The following is a 21,428-nucleotide window of genomic DNA, read 5'->3' on the forward strand; positions in this document are numbered from 1 at the left end:
TTCCCGTTGTGAAGGTGAATTGGAAGCGTACCCAGGTCAGGAGCGCAGGAAGCCTCTGGGTGACGTAGCCCTTTCTTCTTGTGCCCGAGCAGGCTCCGGAGCAGTGATGCTGGGCTGGGCGATGCTGAGCTGGGCAGTGCAGGACTGGGGGCTGCTGGGCTGGGTGATGCTGGGCTGGGTGATGCTGGGCTGGGCAGTGCAGGACTGGGTGATGTTGGGCTGGGGGCTGCTGGGCTGGGGGCTGCTGGGCTGGGTGATGCTGAGCGTTGATCTTGAAACCTGATAATGGGGAATTACACCAAAACCAGAGAGGTGAACTGTGATGGAGTTGGAAATGAGGTGGCGAGGTGAGGTAGCAACACGTGACAGGTCAGACTTGGAAGCTTTTGGTGTCTACCAGTGCCTTCATTAGAAGTACAGTACCATCTCCAGGCTTGTGGTGGCTGGACAGACAGATGGACAGACACCCTAGCTGTCAAGGAGGAGGGTCAGTGACCATGCCAGCTTCACCCAACTTCTCCGTGGTTGTTTCTTCTCCAATGTTAATGAGTTCTCCCTCTCAGCCCGCTGTACTGTCCGCAGGCAGAGCAGCCACAGGCTCCATCTAATCACATCTCGCCACACTGGAAACGTGGCTGTGTCCGTTTGCTGGATGCTGCGTGATTCATGTAATCACCATGCGAAATGCATCATTCATAAACTGTTTAGCGCGACCTTTTGTCCAGTAGCACTAATTATTATTATCACAGAAGCCCAGTAAACTAGACTAGTAATTATCAGGGATTTATTTGAATGGACAGCTAAGCTATTCTTGGCAAGTTAGTCAAAGCAGTTGTCATGACAGCCACACAAATGTGTCTTATGAATTGGGTTAATTAGGGTAATTAATAACTGTTGTTTTGCCCTTTTTAACAAGGTATTGCCTAGACACTATCAAAAAATAGCAATTGTACCTAACAGAAATAGTCATCTTCTAGCAGCAACCTTCAAATCACAAAATCAAAGTAGTAAATACCCGTTGGGTTGTTGTTTCACAAAGCAACGTGTCATCCTTCTCCTTGCGCAAAAGCGAGGAGCAAAAGGCTCTGTTGTAATATTTCTGCTGAGCTTCCCCTGCTGCGCAGTGTTATCTGGAGACTGGTCGTCATCATTATTGTTATTATTGTTATTTATTTTAATGCCATGCCACTCCGAGCTGTAGTCACAGAGGGGTCACAGCTGTGCCCAGCTCCGTGTGGGTGGCGAGGGCAGCCTGAAGGTTCTCCTATCACTCGAACTCTGCAAGTGGCAAGACTTAAAGCCAATTTTAAAGTCATGACCATAAATTATCGTTGTTTTCTTGGTGCAACGTCACCATCCTCATCAGTCTGGCTGGTGCCAAGGTGCCGAGTCCTCACTTGGCAGAACATCTGCTTCCTTCAAAAGAAGGGTTTTGCTGAATAAATGGTTTTGGTTTTGTCATGGTTGTTGCTGATATTGAGTAATGGTGGTGACTAAAGCTCTTAATAACCAAGTAGCACCAAAGAGCCTCAAAAAGAAAAAAAACCAAAACCGTGTTTCCCATCCCAGGGAGCTGCCTTGTGGGGGGTTTGCAGCTCGTGGTGGTGACGGTCCCTGTCCCACACCAGTGGGCTGGATGCTGGTTGGCGCAGAGCACCGTCTCCCCAGGGGCTGCAAGATTTGGTGCTGATTATTATAAATGGCCCAAGATTACAGATATGACTGAGGAATATTACGTAAGTTTTGTAGAAAAATGACCTGAATAGATGAGTGAAGGCTCTGGCTGGTTCTCCAGCTGCACCAAGCCCGGTCTATTTATATCACCTCTGGGCTTTCGAAGCCCTCTTTTAACTAAAGCTTATTTGATAACACACATCTTTTAAAAAAGAAAAGACTAAAAAAGAAATGAAGAAGAAAAAAGGGGGGGAAAAACCCTAAAGAAAAACACCTCTGTGGAGAAGGTAGGGTTTTAATGAAGAAATATTTTACACCATTCTCCTACAACCTTAGGGCTAATAGCCTGGAACTGGTACTTTGGCTCCTTAAAAAGCCCAACAAGACAAGCCAATTACGGCCTCTGAAACATTTTTATTTTTAGTTCCTTGTAATAGCAATTCATCCTCGGCTATGGTACATTAACTGGAAGGAACAAGAAGTAGTAAGGTTTTGGCGTCTTTGTAATAACCAAGGGGCTGTGTTTACCAAGCTGTTCATAATGCGGGTGGCTGGCGGGCAGGGGCAGCGGGCAGCGTGGGGATGGAGAGGAGACCCAGTTAGCACCGGAGCAGAGATCCGCCATCCTGGCCAGTGCTTTATCATCATCTATTTCCCTACAGTTTATTCCGGGAGAAAACACGCTCTTGTTGGACTGAATTCCTCAGTTTCCCAGCACCTTGGGGTTCGTGGTGAGGCTCAGAGGGGAGGAAGGGCTCTTCGGAGGGTGCTGGTGTGTCCCCAAGGATGCTGGAGCCAGAGTGGCTTTTTTGGGGACAGCAGGTTTTGAAGGGGAGCCAAACCGAGCTGGGCTTCGCATCCCATTCCGCGCCTGGGCTCTGCACATGATGCTGCGGCTGTCGAGGGTGGCGATGGCACCAAAGCCAGTCCCGCTCAGTTTTTCTGTCAGTCTCATGGCTGCAGGGGAATTTTGTGGGCTGGGGAGCTGCATTTTCCTGCCCAAGTAAGGAAAAAAATTAAAATAGGGGAAAGCTGGTTTTGATAAATAATTTAGTTGTAGAGCAAAATCCCCTTGAGGCTTGGAGTGGGAGCTGGCTGAGGCTATCCTGATTGCAAGCCTTCCCATGCAATTACAGCCAAACAATGTAAATGATAACACGGTGCGCAGTGTTTGCCTCAGTTTTATTATCCGCCGTTGCCGGAGAATTTTAGCTGAAGCCAGGCGGGAGCTGCTGATGCGGAGGTTTCACTGCAGAGCTGGGCAAGGGTGCGTGTGGCCACGTGCTGGGGTGAAACAGTAGTGTGAAGAAGTCTGTAGGTGATATGGGAAGCACTTGCTGCTTGCTCAAAAATCAGAAAAAAAAGGGCTTGCACTGAGACACGCGGGGCAGGGACGAGGTCCCCGTGCACCCGTCCTGCACCCTCTTGCCAGATTTCTCCCTGCTAAGCCACGAAGCGTGGAAATCCTCTGACCACCGCTGTGAGCCCCCTTGCCCGCCGCCCTGGGGTGCCTTGGGGTGTCCCCGTCTCCTCCGGGATGCCGAAGCGGAGTGAGGTGCCCCTGTGGCAGCCGGCACCACCTGAGCCCGGCTGCCCCTTTCGGTGCCCAGCCCCATTTCAGCGAGACCGTGTCCCCCCAGCCGCCCCGGGGCTTGTGCACCCTCAGGGATGCAGCAGTGGGGTGGCCGCCTGGGCATCCCGCCACTCTGATGTGCTGAGCTGGCGGCAGCATCTCACGCCTTCTCTATTTATAGCTCATCTGCAATGATTTTTTGGGTTTTCTTTTCTTTTTTTCTTTTTTTTTTTCTTTTTTTTGTCTTTCAGTGACAAATCTGTGATTTCTCCTGTTCCCTACAAAACGCATCAGTCTGACCTGCTGCTCCAGAAGGTGAATGACAAGGAGTTTTATTTAGCCCTAGCGAAGGGAACACTTAAAAAAAGGTTCCTCTGTTATATTTGTTTTCATCCCTAATGGCAGGAGGCAGGGAAAGGACAGTTCTGAAAGGTTTTTTAACAAATCTGTAAGTCATGCCCCATTACCCTGGGGCTGCTGATTAGATCCAGATTGTTTCTCGCACTACTTAGGGAGGGGTGTAATCCACGCTGGGAGCTGCATGCACAGATCCATTATAAATCTGAAAGTCCCAGGCATAGGTGATGGGGAAAAAAAACCCCTTTTATTAGGTTTATTGCCTATTGTATCCCTACAGGGATTTTTCCTTGACGTATCGAGGCAGCCTCCCTGTGCAGAAGGCTGTGCCCCAGGGGGCTGGCAAGCTCAGCCCCGTGCCCATCAGTTGGTGCCCAAGAGGGAGGTATTACCCCCAGTGCCCCAAAATCCCTCCTGTCCCATCCCTGGGGGGCCACTGGGCGATGCTGTGGCGTTGCCAGCCTCCTGGCTGCTCACGGTCCAGGGAAGGTGTCTGTACACTCTTGCCTAGGAAGCAACTCTTTTGGGTCAGTATTTTGCTTTTTGATTGATTTTGGGGTGGTGGTGTCAAGTGGGTGCCCAGCTGGAGGTGCCTGCCCCGGGTGGTGCTGCTGGAGGGACCCTTGTGCCACGGCCACCAAAGAGCTTTGGGTTATAGGTGCTGTCTGAATGTAAGGCAGGTTTTTTATTACTGCATTTTTGCTCTTCATAACCATACTGTAGATTTTCTGATATGTTGACAAATTCAACCGGGTGACACTATTTGTGGCTTTCAGGAGCGTAATTATGGCTTCATTGTGTGTTGCCGCTCTCAGGATTCAGTCTGGGTTTCTAATCCTATACCCTTTTTTAAAATCACATCACAGCAGATCCTTTCCTCCTGCCTCTGATCCATTTTCAGGAAAAAAAATGAGAAAGCCTGTATTTATTTGAGGAGGGGACAGGAGTTCAGTGTGGATTAGTGGGCATGCCTGTGCCATAATACAGTCTAGTTTCATACTGCTCATTCTGATGAGTGAGGTGATGCTAAAGGATGAACTCTCACAGTGATTTCTCTGCGATGCTTTTTATTTCATCAAGAGAAAATGGAGGCTGGACTCAGTTCCTTTCGGTGTTTAATAATGTCCATCAGAACCAAATGCCTTTTATTTAAGCCGCAGTAATAATTAGAGGGTCGGTGGTGTTAAGCAGCCATGGAGTCTGGCTCTGAGGAATGTTCATTGTGCCTCATTAAATTTGGAATTAGTGCTTAAAAGGTCAGAAATAAATATTCTGTTTATATTTCGGGGATAGTAAATCTAAATGGATGCTGTGTTTGCACATCCTCGTCTCTGCTTGTTCCTGCTGAACTGCGCGAGGCACCGCTCCATTTGGTTTAGGCAGCAATCAGAGCATCTGCAAAAAAGCTCAACCCCAAAACCAACCCTGGTTTCATTGATCAAGGGCAGGAAAATGATCTGCTGTATTACATCTAATTATAAAACATCAATATCACATGCTAAATGCACTTACTTTTTCAGAGGCACTATGCTGCTGGTTTACAGTTTGCAATCTCCTGTATTATGGGCTTTAGCAGTGAGCTGGGATGTAGGGAAATGGCTGCGAAGCGAGATGCCAGAGGTCAGATCCTTTTAGCCTTTATTGAATGCCTCCAGGTGACTGCCTCTTAAATGCTCCTTCGTAAGAGTCAAGTTGCTTCACGTTTTCTTTCCGTCTTGCCTGGGCTGTTGATGCAGCAGAGGTGCATCCCGCTGCCCCTCTCCCACGGCTTGTGCTCCAGTGCCCATGGAACGGGCTGGAGCTGCTGGTGGGGACTGGTGGCCAACTGGGTCCTTTCCAAAGACCCTGACCCCACGGGGTTCTCCAAGCCACAGCTCAGCTGATGGAGGGTGCTGGGCTCCTTGGGGAGCCCCATCATGTCCATCAGCATTTGCTGACTTTCCCCCAGGGTTGGAGCACCTGTGGTTGTTTGGGTAGAGTTTGCACAAATGTTTAACCCAAAGCTTTGGGCTGGTGCTGAAATCTCTGCCCCACACCATGCTGATGCTGGAAAATGGGAAATATGGGTCTGTCTCCTGCTACCTCTTACCAGGCTGTGGCCAGGAGGCTCAGGACCCTCACCCGTGGGTGCAGACATTGCAGATGCCATCAGCAGCCAAATGGAGCTGGTGGCATCGTGGGGACGGAGGAGCAGAGGTCCCCAAGTGGGTCAGGCACCGGGCAGGTCTCCAGCCGCTGGTCCTGGCCCCTGCCCGACGCTCCGAGGCAGCTGTGTCCTCATCAGCAGCCGGTAGCGCAGGGGCTAATTATGCGGTGTCACATGCAATGGAGGAAAATCTCTCCTGACATCCTTTGTGATCCTCTCCAGCCTGGAGCTGGATCTGATGAGTCTCCTGCTGGTGTGCAGGAGAGAGACCAGCCTTGCTGGGCGTGAGAGCACCAGGACGAGCCTGGATGTTCCTCTCGGGGCCACAGGGCTGGATTTTGGGTCTGTTTGGTGGGGTTTTATACTGCACCTGCTCCCAATGGAAAGCAGTCTCAGACTGCTTATTTATTTCCCACAAGGTAAAAGCAGCTTGCTAAAAGATAATGACTTTCCTTCATTGCTGATCTAGACTTCATTTGACCTGGTCCCTACTTTGAAATTTTCCCTGTTTCCCAAGTGCAGCTGGAGTGTTTTTATTTAATTTGCATGAATTCTGTATCACCCACAATATAATTCAAACCGTAAGAACTAAGTGCTGGTGAGGTCTCCTAACAGGCAGCAACAGTTTTATTGCAGATGCTGGAGCCTCTGATTGAGTGGCCCATGGAGAACAAGACCCAGGACACAGGAGGACCAGGAGAAGTGGTTTTACAAGCCCTGCCCTTCCCACCAGGGAGGCCCAGTGGATTTTTTGGGAACGATTTGCCATTTCTGTGGTCCCTGCTGATGCCTATAGCATGGAGGGAAGGTCAGGAGACTGGTGCTCCTGGTGAAGATGCGCAGCTCAGTGCAGAGGATGAGAAGTCGTTGAATGTTTTGAGAGGATTTTCTGAAACCCAAAAGGAGACATGCACATTGCAGCCTTGGAGAAAGGTCCACTTTGTTTTTTAATAATAAAGAGTGACATGCAAGCTTTATTAACAAGGCACGTAGGGGAAAAAGAAAAGGCTCAAGGGATAACCCTGAAAAAGTGGCGCTAAACGTGTCATTTTTATGAAGCTGATTTTGTGAAGGGTCCCTACATGCTTTGGCAGGAGGTTGCAGCAGGTTTACAATAATTTGTAGAAAGATAGAAATGTTTTCACCCTGAAGTGAGAAGAAGGGCAAAAATCCCGAGCTGAGATGCTTTAGAGTCATCTGCCGAGGTGGAGGCTGGCGGTGGGACCGATACCTGTCACTTCGGGTCGGGAGAGATGGGACCAGCTTCGAACAACCAAGGACCTTGCCGGGAGGCTGATGTGTGGACCAGGGAGCCAAACACTCCGTCAAGAGCCTGGATCCAGAAACAGCGGGGAAAGCTGGATTTTCACCTCCACAGAGTTTGGTTTGAAAAACTACACGTTTGAAATTGCTGAAAAGTGGGAAGAATGGGAAAGAGCCAGATCCTGAGCATCCTCCCTGATGTGCAGGGACACGGCTCAGGACACGTCCCCCCACGCTGGGGACCGACCGCAGCCGGCATCCTCTGTTTCTCCATCAGTCCGCAGCCGTGGTTGTGCCTGGAGTCGCCGCAGCCTGCTGACCTTTCCACCGGCACTTGCATTAATTCCCCTTAAACCACCTTCGGATCCTCTGGGGTTTATTTCTGTTTTTAAGGCAGAGAGTGAGCAGTCGTTAGAGCAGCGCCCTGTTGCTAACGGGCCGTTTGCTAACGGGGAAGTCACCCCCCTGGATATCCAGGTCAAGCAGAGTTGTACTGACGTTTGTACCTCTTTTTTTTTTTTTTTTGGTAATTTAGTGGAATTGGCAGTCCTCAACCGAAAGTAACCATTGGGGGAAAAAAATGTTTAAAATTTCCCTGCTGATTGCTCAATTCTGAGTGTGTCTGTTGTTATATTTATGTTGCTAAGGCAGCAGTTAAAAGCACTTTTCAAATTAGGCACTGGTAAGCTGGATGCCGAGCCAGGGCTCTCTCTCTGATGGCATCGACACCAACATGCCTGCAGCTGGAAAGCAAATCCTGAGCCCGGAGGACAACAGGGACTTCTTTCCTCAAAGAGAAGTGCAGGGTGAGACCACAGACTTTATGCTGGGTGTTATTTGGCGCTTCCTGATGTCTCGAATGTGTCGCTTATTTGTAGCACAGAAGGTCTGGTCCTGACAATCGTGAGCGTGTTTTATTTGTGTTACGATGGGCAGGAGATAAGAATTGGCAGCGCCGTTCAGGAGGTCCTTACCATGCCCAGCTCTGGACGTGGAAAGGGGAGGCTGGGCTCAAGGCTGGGCTCCCTTTGATTTTTACAGGAGCGATACTGATCAATGAGAAAGTAACAGTTTGTCTGCTTCTGCCAAAATAACGAAGAAGATGAGGGCTGGCCTCTCGATGATGCCCTTTCATCGGCGCCAGCCAGCCTTACCTTTTCCCTCTTTTTTGTGCTTTGACTTTGTTCTTTGGGCCTCATTAAGAGAAGGAGCGGATCCTTTCCCAATTAAAATGTTGACATGTTGGAGACGTTCTCCTTCCCTGTCGTTTTGCCTCTGTTTGTAAGTGATGGCGCTTCGCAGGATGAACTAGAATTAAATCAAGTGAACTTTGCTTGAATAATGCAAGCTATAAAGCAGCCCTTCTCCATGAAAAATCTCATTTCTTTTTTATTTTTCTGTTCTGATCCCCTAGCCTGCGTGGAGATAACCTTGATGGATAATCCCATAGCTGAGGAGAGGTCTCGTAAACTGCTGCGATGACTTGTGCACCGGCGGGAACGTGCTGGTGCAGCAGGACAGGCAGCCCTTGCCAAGGGTGCAAACCCCCAGCCCAGGGAAACACATTTCCCATCCTCGTGGCCACATCACTCCTTGTCTTGTCCAAAATCTGCAAGTAATTAGCATCAGTCGTGCTGCCTTCGGTGGCACAGGGAATTCACAGCCTGGGAACGGATGCTGTGACCGACCCCGTGGGAGCCCAGGGCCTTGCAGATGGACTTGGGGGTCGTGTCTGTGTTAGTGACGTGGTACGGAGCATCCCAAGCTGGGGGACACGTGGACCAGGGAGTCAGACTTAAATCATGGGTAATTTGCTTGTCAGTGAATGATTTCAGCTGGGCCAGGATCTGGACTTTTCTTTCGGTCAGGAATCAATAGCAAAGCTCCCAGTGGTGTTGGTCGGAGGGGAATTCAGCATGAGGTCTGTGTCTGGGCTGTGGCAGGAGATGTGATGGCAGCACGTGTGGTGTTTCCTCAGCCTGCAGTGGGGTTTTGGTGACACCAGCTGAGCGTTCCCTGCGGGTGGCCCTGCGTGGCCCTTGGCTCCTGAAGCCTGGGCCATGCGGTGTCAGTTCTCTGAGCATGTGAAGCTCTGTGTTGTACCTGTATATATTGAAATTTGCTCTCCGTGTCCTCCCACCCACTTGTTCTGCTCCTGGTTTTTCCAGGGCTGAGATGCACATGCATGGGGATGAAGCTGATGAAGGTGGTGGTGGGTGCAAAGGGGTCTCATGGTGCCGCTGGGCACGGTGATGGGGCTGGGGACATGGGGACAGAGCCAGCTGACACTCAGGGCTTGCTGGAGCTGTTCCCATGTCCACCAGTGCAGGGTGATGGAGGGGGCTCCCCGCCGAGCAGGGATTGCTCCGAAACTGGCTCCGATCCCTCCTGCCCTCCAACACTTGGCTGCCCTCGGAGCCCGTTTGTGAGGCTGGGGTCTCCTGTGGGGCTGCTGGGGGGGGATGCCATGGGTGGTATCCTTCCCCCTGTGATGACAGCACCAGGATTGATGGATAAACACAGACAGGATCAGGCGTTTTCTGTGGTATTTAAGGTCTTGGGCGTCGCATATTTTAAAAAGACACATGTCCGTTTGCTCCTGAGCTCTAACCATCAAAGCCGTCCTGCAGGACTGAGGATGCAGGAACTGCAGGGACCAGTAGTTTGTGCAGTAAATCTCCTGCGTGACTCTCCAGCAGTAATTACTATGTGAAAGTAATAACCGAGCTGTGCCGAGTGCTCGGCCAACTCCCCCAGCTCGCAGCTCCTTGCATGTTTCTCTCTGGGAGGCTCCTGTTTGCTAAATTAGATATTGTGCTGTATTTCAGAAAAGGTCACACTTAACCAACGCTGCCTTTGCTTTATTATCTTGGCAGAGCAGTGTAACCTCTGCTGGGGTACGATTGGATTTCACATTTGGCTCTGCTGCAGCGGCCCCGCTCCCTGCATCCTGCCGTTGTGATTACGTTAGCAGCAGACTCTGCTTTCCTTTATTTATCGAGGCATTAAAGATGCATGCATTTATTTTTACCATGTTCATAATTGCCATAAAAACAGGCCATAGTATCCCAGCGTGGCTCTTTGGGAAGCAGAGCAGCCGTGGGGCCGGGGCGAGGAGGAGCTGTGGCAGCGGAGGCAGGACAGGGCTGCTGGGGCAGGTGACTGTCCCCACTCCTGTCCTGGAGGATGCTGCTGTCAGCCCAGAGGAAGGGGGACAGGGCAGAGTCTGCCTCTTCTGCTGCCCGGGGTGCCTGGTGAGGACAAGGAGCAGCCACCAGGCCAGGGGTGATGCTGGTGGGGAGCCTGGGTGGGATCCCTGCAGATCTGGGGGGGCTTTAGGTGGGTGGACGGATGGACTGGGGTGCTTGACTCATGCAGAGAGTCCTGCATCCTCCTGTGTCCCTGAAGCTCAGGAAAGATTCTGGCCAGGTCATGCAGATCCCACCATGTGTCACCACATGTCTTCTACTGTGGCTCACCATGCATCGCCCACCACATGTCACCATGAAACTGCCGCTGCATCCCACTGTGCAGCTCCCACCGCGTCCCACCACCCAGCTCCCACACATCCCACCATGCAACAGCCACTGCATCCCACCATATGGGTCCCACCTTATGGGTCCCACCACGTACCACCGTCCATCTCTCACCATGTCCCACCATGCAGCTCCCACCATGTCCTTTTTTTTTGCCTTTTTTGGTCCCTGTCCTGCCGCGAGCACCAGAAATCCAGGGCTATGTAATCTGAGGTTAAAAGACAGTGTTTCAAGTGCAGAGTGAGTTAGTGGGTTTTGCTTGCAAATGACAGATCCATTGACTTTTCTCCCCCGCTTTCACTCCCCTCTAACTTTTAAGCATGTCACCCATTGTTTGCTTTTTTATTAATAACAGAGCCCACTGTCTCTGCAAATGAAATGATGTAAAACAAAGAAAAGTGCCCGCATTAAATTCTCTGGCAGGGGATTACCTTGCTGGCATTTACATATCTATGCAATAAATATTTTAACATGTTAATTATACACTAATAAGAAAAATACCTTTTGAACTTTCAGTCAAATTGACACACACGGAACTGAGTCCATCAGGGAATTAAAAGCAATTAGTTTTGTAACAGAGCATGGTCACATTGTTTCTTCTCTGCAAATTGTTCTGTGGTCACCAGGCAGCCTTTTTTTTTAGCGAAAGCTGGTGGAAAGACTGACAGGGACTGGAGTTTTGTGTGCCAGGCTCTCTCCCGCTCGCTGGGGTCTGCCCCATGCCAGGATGCTCCTTCCCTCCCATGGGCTTTTGTCGTGGCCCTGCAAACCCTCCTGTTCCCAGTCATGGGGAAATCAGACTTGTAACCATCTCCCTTTTCTTTTCCTCCTTCCAGACTGAAAACTACTCCTTCGATTCCAACTACGTGAACAGCAGAGCTCATTTAATAAAAAGGTACGTAGGCTCACTTGAAATCACTTGGGTTTGCCCAGCCAAATCCTGATTATTTAATGTTCTTCCTTACTGCGTTATATACTACTTGCTTTTTTAAATATGCAAAACGTTTCGAGAGTAATCATTTGATTTTTAAAAACAGTATTTACTTCCTATTAAGCCCCATTGCTCTTGGTTTGCAATAAAAGCAAGTCTTTTTTCCTTCTTTTTGGCTCCTTCGCACTGGGAAGTGGCAGTGAGTTAGGTGGAGTGCTGTTACCCTGACGACTTTCAGATTCATAGAGTTTATTCTATTTGAATGCACAAGAATAAAATGATAGATTTGGATGGTGAAATCTCCCTGCTGTGTGAGGCGGGGAAAATAAAAAAAAAAATCTCATTTGGGAGCAGGTAATTGGGTTGGATACACACTCACTGTTTTAGTTTGAATACCGAGGCAAAACAGCACTTTGCTCGGCTTTTCCAGGGCTAAAAAGGAAATCATCAGTTCAGTTGCAACCTGGCAATTACCCTTGAGGGAATTTAACCCTTTAGATAAAGTACTGGTATCCTCCGAGCTTAGCAGCGGTGAAGAAATGTCTCGGGGAGGTTAATGCCAGGGTTACCCGGTTGAACCCCCCTGGGTTGTGTTAACCAGAGGTGAGCATCCCCACATGGGGCTGGCGGCCAGAGTTGTCCCTGTCTCCCCGGCTGTCCCCAAGCAGGGACAGGCACCGACACAGCACATCAATGCTCACCAGGAGGCAGGAGGGCTGCAGGGCAGGATGGGGATGCAGGAGATGACCATCAGCTCGTCGCCCACCTCTGTCCCTGCTTCTTCCCCAGGACCAGCCGAGGTATTTGGGGACAAGCCATGCCTGTGTCTGTGCTGATGGCTCTGCAGAAGCCAGCGTGGTGGCAGGGGCGTAACGGAGAGCCGGAACCGGCCCTGAACTATAGAGATCTGATCTGAGCAGTAAAAAAAATCCAATTATCTGCCTGGCTGAGATCCCAGTTGTTTACATCTTAAAAATATAAGGAGGAAGGGAGCTGCGAGTGCATTGTTTAAGCAGCTCGGGTTGAGCTAGCGAAGGGCAGGTGTATTTGCCTGCGTGGCTCATGACGTTTACCGATGCTCAGACGATGGCTTGCCTGCGCCACGCCGCTCCTCGCCAGAGAGTCTGCAGGCATACTGAAAAAAAACCCAAATCTATTAATCTTTCCTCATTCACACCTAAGATAAAGGCAAGCGGCGCTCCCGCCTGCCGCAGCAGGGCTTACTCCGAGGCTGTACTGTTTGGGAAATGCTGCTGCTGCCGATTCCCCGAGACCTGCCCATCTTTCAGAGAAGTGTCAGCCGCGGAAACGTGTCTTGTGGCTGCTGCATTACGGTCTGGTTCACTGCAGGGGAGATAAATGCGTTTTAACAGGGGTTGCCTGTGCATTGTGAACGGCAGCTCCATGTAGGACAGCGTTTCCCCTCGCTTTCTGCCTTTGTCTTATACCTTAAGTACAACGGGTGCCGGGAACGCTGTGCAGACATGTAAGAACAAAAAATATTTTCTGTAACATACTGTGGCATCATTTTCATCCTTTGCCTTTATGAACATGTTGCAGCTCTTCTATCTTTGGTGAGTGAATCTCCTCAAATCCAGCACTTTAATTAATCTATTTGTACTTTTCCTGTGTTGTCTGCCTGCCTCTCCCGCTCGTCTACGTGCACACAAATGAATTGTAGATTTGTAGTGCTTTCTTAACTTAAAATTCTTTGATGTTGCCTGGAATCAAAGTCAGTGGCTTCAACAGGGACATCTTTATTTAAAAGGTAACGTTTGAAGGTTTACCAATTTATATGTATTTCGAGCTCCCCCCTTGTGTGCTTTTGCAAAGCATCAGATGGTAGGTGGTCTGCTTGGTTTCCGTGGAGACGCAAAAGGGCTTTTCAAAGTAATGAAAATCTCCAGCTCTTTGGGGCTTTGAAGCACAGGCTGCTTCTTCCATCAGCGTTTCACACCAAATCAGCCAGCGAGAAAGTTTGGGGTTGTGGGTGCAGGTGGATCCCCACTGATGGGTGTGGATTTCCCATGCCAAGGCTGGTGTGGAAGGAGGTGCAGGGCGGGTGACCCCAGCACATCCTGATGGCTGTGTCTCCTGGGGCAGGCACATCTGGAGATGTCCCTGTGGTTCACAGCTGGGTGTCCAGGGGCATCACCCCTCACAGGGCAGTGGGAGCAGCAGAAGGACCCTGAATGCAGCCAGAAATGAAACTCTTCCATCCCTCCGGCCTGGAAGCTGGGTGCCATGGGGTGACAGAGCCGCTCAGCCCTTGGGGGAAATTTGGGAGCAGTTCAGCCCTCAGGTCTCCCCAGCAGTGACTGTGCTTGCTGGGCATGTCAAAGAGTTCAACTGTGTATCAGCTCTCCTTAAAGCTGTGTGAACTTGGACCTGGAATCACCGGATTATTTTTAAAAATAAGAACGGCATCGTCATCATGAAAAGAAATTCCCATTTCTAGGAAGGCGTTTGTTTTCAAACTTTAAGCAATTAGGATTTGGCCTATAACCTAAAAAATTGGGTTTAGATACTGTGTAACTTCAATATGAGGTAATATGACTTGAGGGAGCCTAGTTATACAAACAGCTTATTTAATGTATATGTTTAATTTTTTTTTTTTTTTAAATCCTGCTTCACTCCCAGCTTCCATCATCCCCACAGCATCCTGGCCCCCAGGCTCACACTGTACCCATGGGCAGAAGCAGCGTGTGAGGTGGTGCGGGCTGGGTGCTGTGTTTCAGGGTGCAGAGGTGCTGAGCAAGCGGTGCCCCTTCGTGTCCCCAGCCCCAGCTCTCCATGCTGGGGGAGCAGTCCCAGCCTTGCAGCTGGGTACTGGGGATGGCAGGGGACCTCTCTGTCTCTGCGGGACACAGGGCTGAGCAGTGACAGTCGTGCCACCACCGCAGGTCTCGCTGCAGTGCTGCGGGGTGGTGAGGACCACCTTGTCATACCCAGTAAGTCATGTCTGTGTCTCCCCCAGCAGCTCCACGTTCAAGGACTTGGAGGGGAACAGCTTGAAGGACAGTGGCCATGAGGAGAGCGACCAGACGGACAGTGAGCACGACGTGCAGAGGGGCCTCTACTGCGACACGGCCGTCAACGACGTGCTGAACAGCAGCGTCCCCTCCGTGGGGTCCCAGGGCCCCGAGCAAGGTGAGCCACCACTGTGTGTCCTGGGGGGCTGCCCACCACCCACCTGACCTCTACATGCCCCAGCTGCTGGCTCCAGTGCTGCCTTGGTGGGTGCACAATAAGAATGCTTAGTGCTTGCTGGGGATAACGATGTACATCAGCAGAGCTCTGGGTAGATTGAAATTAATCTTCACGCCACGCCTGTCAGGTAAGCGAGCAGTTAGGATTATCCCCTGTTTCACAGGCAGAAAACCCAAGGCCCTGAGCATCTGCCTGACAGCGAGTGAGCGGTGGAGCTGGGATTAGGGCTGGAATTACCGGTGTTGTGCTCAGGACTGGTCCCTGGGCTCCTCTCTGGAGCACAGACCAAGCGCCCATCCCCGTGTGCTCCGCTTCCCGTCTCCAGAGCTTGTGTGCTGTCCGGGCAACTTTTCCAAAAGGTCAGAGAAGTGTGCAGGCAATTAGTCAGGCATCCCATGAGGGATTAGCTCAGGCCAGCGGGCAAGGGTTTTGTATCTTTTCCCCTGAAAAGGCGGTGGGGTTTCAGCTCTTACGCATCCCCACATGCAGGGATGAAGTCTGCTGTGAAACCAGACCGGTATTAGCTAGAGGAAAGAAGTCAGAGGAGTTCAGCTGAGCCCAACCCGTCATTTGTACTTGGGCATGAATGTCGCTTTTAATGTCTGACGGATGCAAACATCCTATGCAAACATCCTGTCTTTTTCAATTAAGAAGCCTGAATGCGGTTTGGTGCTCCGGCTCAGGGGAGCCTCGGGGCTCTTGGCTATATCTTGAGATAAGCTGTAGCTGAGGCTCAACTGGGAGCCCCACTGCTAAAAGACTTAAGGATATGAAAACAAAATGCTGTGATTATGAACTGGTCTTCAGCTGTTTAATTCAATTCATGGTAAACATCATTAAAAGCCTTTGTTTTGCTGTCATAAAAGAGTCAAACCGGGGAGAGAGAGTTCTCGCCATCTGTGCTGCTGAATGTGGGGTTCTTTTCTGGAGAGAAGCTGATCGCTGTATTAATTCTCGATAGAGTCTGTTAAATGGCCATAGTTAACCCTGTAAGACTCCGCAAGGAGGGGAACACAGAGGTCACCTACCCATTCCACGCTGCCAGCCACGCTAATTGGAGAGGGATGGCATCTACAGCGGTAATGTATTTCCAGCCAACCCTACTGTGGCCAAAGATGAAAAAAATTAAACATTTATATAACTGTACAGTGGCAGTTTAATTCTCCGCGGACTGGCGCCGTGTCAGAGAATGCAGGCTGATAGCTATCATTTATTATTCTTCTATTACAAAGAAATGCTTTTTCATTTTGATCAGGAGAGGGTTTCCTAAGGATGCGTTTGTAGTAAGGGATGACTGTGGGAGCAAAAATACTCATAATTGATTCCTGTCCTGTTGAATGGTCTGAGCAACATCTGTTAATTTTTTGTCACATTTCTTCAGCAAAAAAGGCCAATCTCAATGGGCGGCAGATAGGGTTTTACAGAGATTTCATTTCTGATAAGTCTGCGTGCTGGCTCTGTTGTGTACCAGATAACAATGCAAATAAGTTTAAGAGGATGAGTTGGAGGCAGAGCTCATTGGAGGAGTCAGATGGAAATAAATATGGCCCAAGCCACTGTAACATGAACTCAGTGAGTGTAAAATACCCCCCCCAGGCAGACGTGCTGGGGAGGCAGCTCTCCTGTCCTCTGGGACCCACGCTGTCTCATGCGGAGGAGCAGGGGGGACTCGCCTGCGAGGTTATTGGGGTATTCATGGAGCAAAGAGAGGAGCAGTGCAGGCAGGGAGGTTAGCAGTTACTGTCACAGAAGCTGAGAAAAAGGTTAAAGAGAATATTTTCTGAGCTGATTTGTTGAGCAGGGACTGCAGAAAATAATCAGGAAAATCAAGACACTGAGATGATGGTGATAACAGCAGTTTCCGCATGATTAAAGCAATGGTTTTGGCATGGTAATTTTTACTCAATTCTGGGTCAGAGCGGCAAGGCAGGGAGGAAACACAAGTTCAATGCCAAGGATGCGCAGGACCAGGGGGCTGACCACTGCTCCGAGGACACAGTCCACGACCGAAGGGCAGCTCATGGCCTCATGCTTTGCCTTCACTCGCCGTCCCTGCCCAAACCGCATCTCACGTAATCCCAGGGAAATGGGGTGGGAGAGTCACTGGGGTTTGCTCGTCGATGTTAATGATCCTGCATGGGAGCCCGGTGAGGTGTCCCCATGGCCAGCCTCTGCTGGGCTTGCTCCTCGGCTTGTAACACTACAAGTCCTCACGAGCGGCCAATTCTCAGATAATTTGGGAGTCTTTGTCTGCTTGGTGGGTAATCCTGGATCTGCCAAGGCAATACGCTGGTTGGCAGAAATCTTTGCAGCTTGGTGGTAGAGGACGATCCCTCTGTGGTGGCACCAGGGGTTTAGCATAGACCTATTTGACCAGCCTTTGCCTACTGACATGCTGGATTCCTGCAGAAGGAGGTAGGCATGGGGTAGGCATGGATGGCTCCAAGCTCTTTTAGTGTTCTTAAACCAGTACATGAGCCCAGCACTGGTGGTGAGTACGTGGCCATGGGAGCCTCAGGGACCTGCTGCAGATGCTTAGGTGGCCTCAGGGCCATCTACCCCTTCGCTGTCCTGGTGCCACTCTTGGGTGGGAGTGACACCAGCTGCCAGTCCCACTGGCAGGAGCCCTTGGTCTTCCTTTGGAAATGACCTAGATTTCCAGAAAAATTGCAAACTAACACGTTGGGTGTTGAACTTTAGTGGGCAGCAGCAGGTCATCAGAAATACCACCTGGAGCTCAGCCACATTGCTTGTTTTGGGAGCAGGACTTCTGCCCAGTCCCTCTTTACCTCAGGATCTTAATTATTGATTATAAATTCTTCAGCTGAAAATATTGCTCTAATTGCTCTAATATGTACCCAATTTGGAGTTCATTATCACCCAGAATTGTTTTCCTTCCCCTGCTAATTGATACCAAAAGGGATGCTGAGGAAGGCGGGCGCCGGTGCTGCTCCACCTTTCGCGATTGCCTCGCTGCCGTTTAATTGTTTGTTTATTTGTGGAGGTGTTAAGCACTGCTATAAGTTTATGTGCACTCCTTTCCCAACGGCGTCCTCAGCTGAACTTCCAAACGGATTTGTTTGAGAACCGGGGGGGTTTGAAGCATCTGTTGAATCTCGGCGACGTTTTGGGTTGCCTGGAGAAGTCTGTTGGAAGGTGGGGGTAAGTCCTGCCGTCTCCCTTTGTATCTTGGCCTATTTCGTCTCAACATGGGGCAGATTTTCTCCAGGTCCTGGTGTAACTTTGACTCAAAGTCCAGCACTGGAGGCAAACGTGATTTCCAGCAAGGGGGTGATGTGCACGGTGGTGCCGGGCAGGAGACCCACCAGCAGCATCGCCTCCGTGGGACAGCGGTGGGTGACACTGGTGGCCGCGGGGGCTTCGCTGTCAGGTTGGAAGCTCCTGATGCCGGTTCCTCCCGGCAACATGGGGAAATCTCAGCGTGAAATGTTTTACAACACTGTTGAGCGCGGCGGTGCTTTTCCCGGGAAATGGCAGTGCAGACCAGATGTTTCGCAGGGTAATTGAAAATTCCATTTTATCAGAAAGCATTTGCTGTCAGAAAGTTTTATCTTTACTTCAACAAAGAGGTTGATTAGATCCCTCAGGACCTGAATTAGCATCTTTGAGGCTAGATACTCTGTTTTGTGATTCAGGTAGTTATTCCTCCCTTGGTTTTGCTCATACTGGGACTTTTTTTTAAAATCCCTTTGCCCTCTTCCAAACAGAGCATTTGTGCAGGTTTGGCTTGTTTTCTTTGTGTGGATGGATACGGACACCTGGATCTGCTTAAATCCTTTCTATTATAATACCTTTTTCACCTTGCCTTGAGCCAGAGCCATTCTTGTACCCTAGAAGTCATAGGAGCTCTTGCCAGCATAGAAATCAGAAAGGAACTATTTCAAATATGTGGTTTTAATGTTAGAAGCAACAGATTTCAAACTTATCTTAATTCCCGGTGCTGGCCAGTATTTTTAACATCAGTTGTAGAAAGAAAATCATTGTCCCAAGGAAGCAGTGACTTGCTGTTTAAGATAAAAATAGAATCCAAAAGAAAATATAAAAGTAATAAACACACACTAATAATAAAAAAGCCAGTGTTAGAAATAGTCACCACAGCCATAAAATAGTGAAAAAGCTCTAAAATCAAAGTGAGAGGGTTTTTAAGCAATGTCAGTAATGTGTCTCTTCAGAGAATTGCTTCTAATAGCGTCACTTCCATTTTTCTGGTGCCAGATCAGCAGTAAAGGTTGGCGTGAAATGTCATCTGGAAAGACCTGATCCTGCATACATTTCCACATTTGAGTAACTTTGCTCACATAGGTGGTTTAATTGTGTCTGACTCTCATAAACTCCAGCAAGACGAAGGGTTCTTTGAATAAAAATGGGTTATATTTAAATGCTTATGTTAAATCTTCTTTATATCATCACACAGTATAGAAATAGGCTTGGGTGTAAAGGAGAGCCAGGCACATGATATTCACTGAAACTTTTCTTGCTGGTTGCATCCCGAATTATGCAGATACATTGTCATTTAGGGGATCAGGTTTTATCTAGAATATTCCAATTGGTTCTTATGCTCATCTCCATAGTATCTGAGTGCATTTCGGGCATGAATTGAGAACACGACTAATGGTATTAACTGGAGGCAAACACAGGTATTAGTACTGTTGATTTTTTAAGCTGATTTCCAGCAGTTGTTCCACCGGCAACTCCCTTTTACTCTGCAGAAAGGCTGTACACAGAGCTGTATGAAAATGAAGACCTAAGTGACATATTCTAGGGCTTTGGAAGCTGGAAATACAGCTACGTTTCTCTGGAAGTTTATACAAATTAATAAAAATACCTACTTTCTTGTATTCATATATGCAGCACAAGACATACAGTGCAACATTCATCTGTGAGTGACAGCACATCCCTTAAGATGGATAAAGGCTGTAAGCTTTCTTTACAGGGCAATGTCAATTATTGCAGCTCTTTTGATTTGTGTATTATTGCACGGATCGCTCAGTAAAGCAGCCTCGGAGCTCAGTGGTGCTCCTGCAGTGACCAGCCTGGAGGGAGCAGTCAGCTTCTCACAGTGCTTTGAAACCCCAGAGAAGGATTTTTATAATGAGTGGGTAAGCTGGGCTTTGGGAAGAGGAGTTGGTTGTCTTACGATTCCTACACTTTTAAATTATTACCTACTGAGCATCTCTGTCAGCTCATGGATGGCTCTGTGCCGGTTACTGATGCTTTTGTACACACAGGCTTTTTAGCAGGGTCTGTAGCAATAGGGCAAGGGGTGATGGTTTTAAACCAAACGAGAAGAGATTCAGGCTGGACATGCGGAAGAAATTTTTTACAATGAGGGTGGTAAAACACTGTCCTAGGTTGCCCAGAGAGGTGGTGGATGCCCCATCCCTGGAGACATCCCAGGCCAGGCTGGACGGGGCTCTGAGCACCCTGAGCTGGTGCAGATGTCCCTGCTCATGGCAGGGGTCGGACTGCATGGGCTGGGAAGGTCCCTGCCAACCCAAACTATTCTGTGATTCTTCCTTAGGTTGGTAGCTCTGTAGTGCTGAACTTGCCTAAGCACAGCTTGGCGAAGTCCTCCCTGGAAACTGGTGGTGGGGCAGGGGTGATGCTGAAGTCACATCCAGAGCAAAAAATGAACACCAGTCCCTTTCTGCAACAGCAGAACTAAGTAGCGGATGTGTAACCTCCTTTGTTTGCTTAAGGAGCATTATCATATATCCCACATTCCTGGCACTCTTTCTTCAGTTTTTAGGTTCCTTCCACCAAAGATAGTTCTTGCCGTGTCTCCACTACTCAGTTTCTCAGTCCAGGGTCACAGGAGTTATAACGTTTAGATCCTCAATCCTTCTCATCTAAGCACAGAAAACACTCACCAGATGTGAACATTTTGGCAACTTTGAGAGGAAAATTAAAACTTGGATCTGTGCCCCGTTGTATAGGTTTGTAATGGATGAATGATCAACCCAGAAAGTTGGAGGATTTCTAGTATTTTATTGTACTTTTTAATGAGATTTTGTCAAATTTAGTTATTGCTTACCCATATTTTTTCCGGGTGACTGGAGAGCAATTTATAGGAGATACGAAGGAGTTATATTTCTGATTAGATAGTTTCAGCTTCTATTTGTGCTTAGTTTTGTTAACTGCTCCTAAACTCCAGTTAAAGCGGAAGATTCACAGAGAAGATCTTTGCCAGGGTTCGGCTGAAGGACGGGGCAGTGCTAACCCTGGCTCTCCCCAAGCATCCTTTTCCAAAACCACCACACAATACTTGGATTTTCAAATATTTCTAAGATAAATAAACAATTCAGTCAGGCTTGCAGCTTCCTCTTCCTTTATAAACAAGCCAAAAAAAGGCTCGTGTGGACTTTTTTTTTTTTCCTTTCCTTTGCCAGTATCCTCTAAGGAAGCCATTAACACTTTCCGTCTCACAGCAGTTAAGACTAACAAAATGGTCAAGGTAATGGCCAGCATATTTAACAGTAGGGAAGGTATATGAATAAAACCTAACCTTCTGCTAACGCAGCAAGCCAGCACTTCCCGATCTCCTCCTGTAATCAATCTACATTGTTAATGACTCTGAAAACAGACTGAACTGCTGGGGCTGGCACTGGGAAACTTGCATTACAAACTAACCATCTCTTATTAACCTTTCAGTGTTTCCTTCACAACACTAATTAGAGCCAAATAAAACTGCTGTTTGTGAAACTCTTAAGTTAAAAT

General features: G+C 48.9%; 1 protein-coding gene across 2 annotated transcripts in view; it reads left to right on the plus strand.

Moving 5' to 3' along the window:
* The window catches only part of PCDH19 (protocadherin 19), a 55,263-nt gene that overhangs the window by 15,812 nt on the left and 18,023 nt on the right, over nt 1-21,428 (plus strand). The window contains exons 3-4 of one of the 2 annotated variants that reach the window (XM_065643199.1): nt 11,386-11,444; nt 14,458-14,630. In XM_065643199.1, the coding sequence (XP_065499271.1) occupies nt 11,386-11,444; nt 14,458-14,630 (232 nt within the window). The remainder of the gene's footprint in view (nt 1-11,385; nt 11,445-14,457; nt 14,631-21,428) is intronic. The other variant, XM_065643200.1, reaches the window with a different exon arrangement.

This window comes from Caloenas nicobarica, chromosome 12, assembly GCF_036013445.1.
Source record: "Caloenas nicobarica isolate bCalNic1 chromosome 12, bCalNic1.hap1, whole genome shotgun sequence".
In the NCBI taxonomy this organism is placed as follows: Eukaryota; Metazoa; Chordata; class Aves; order Columbiformes; family Columbidae; genus Caloenas; species Caloenas nicobarica.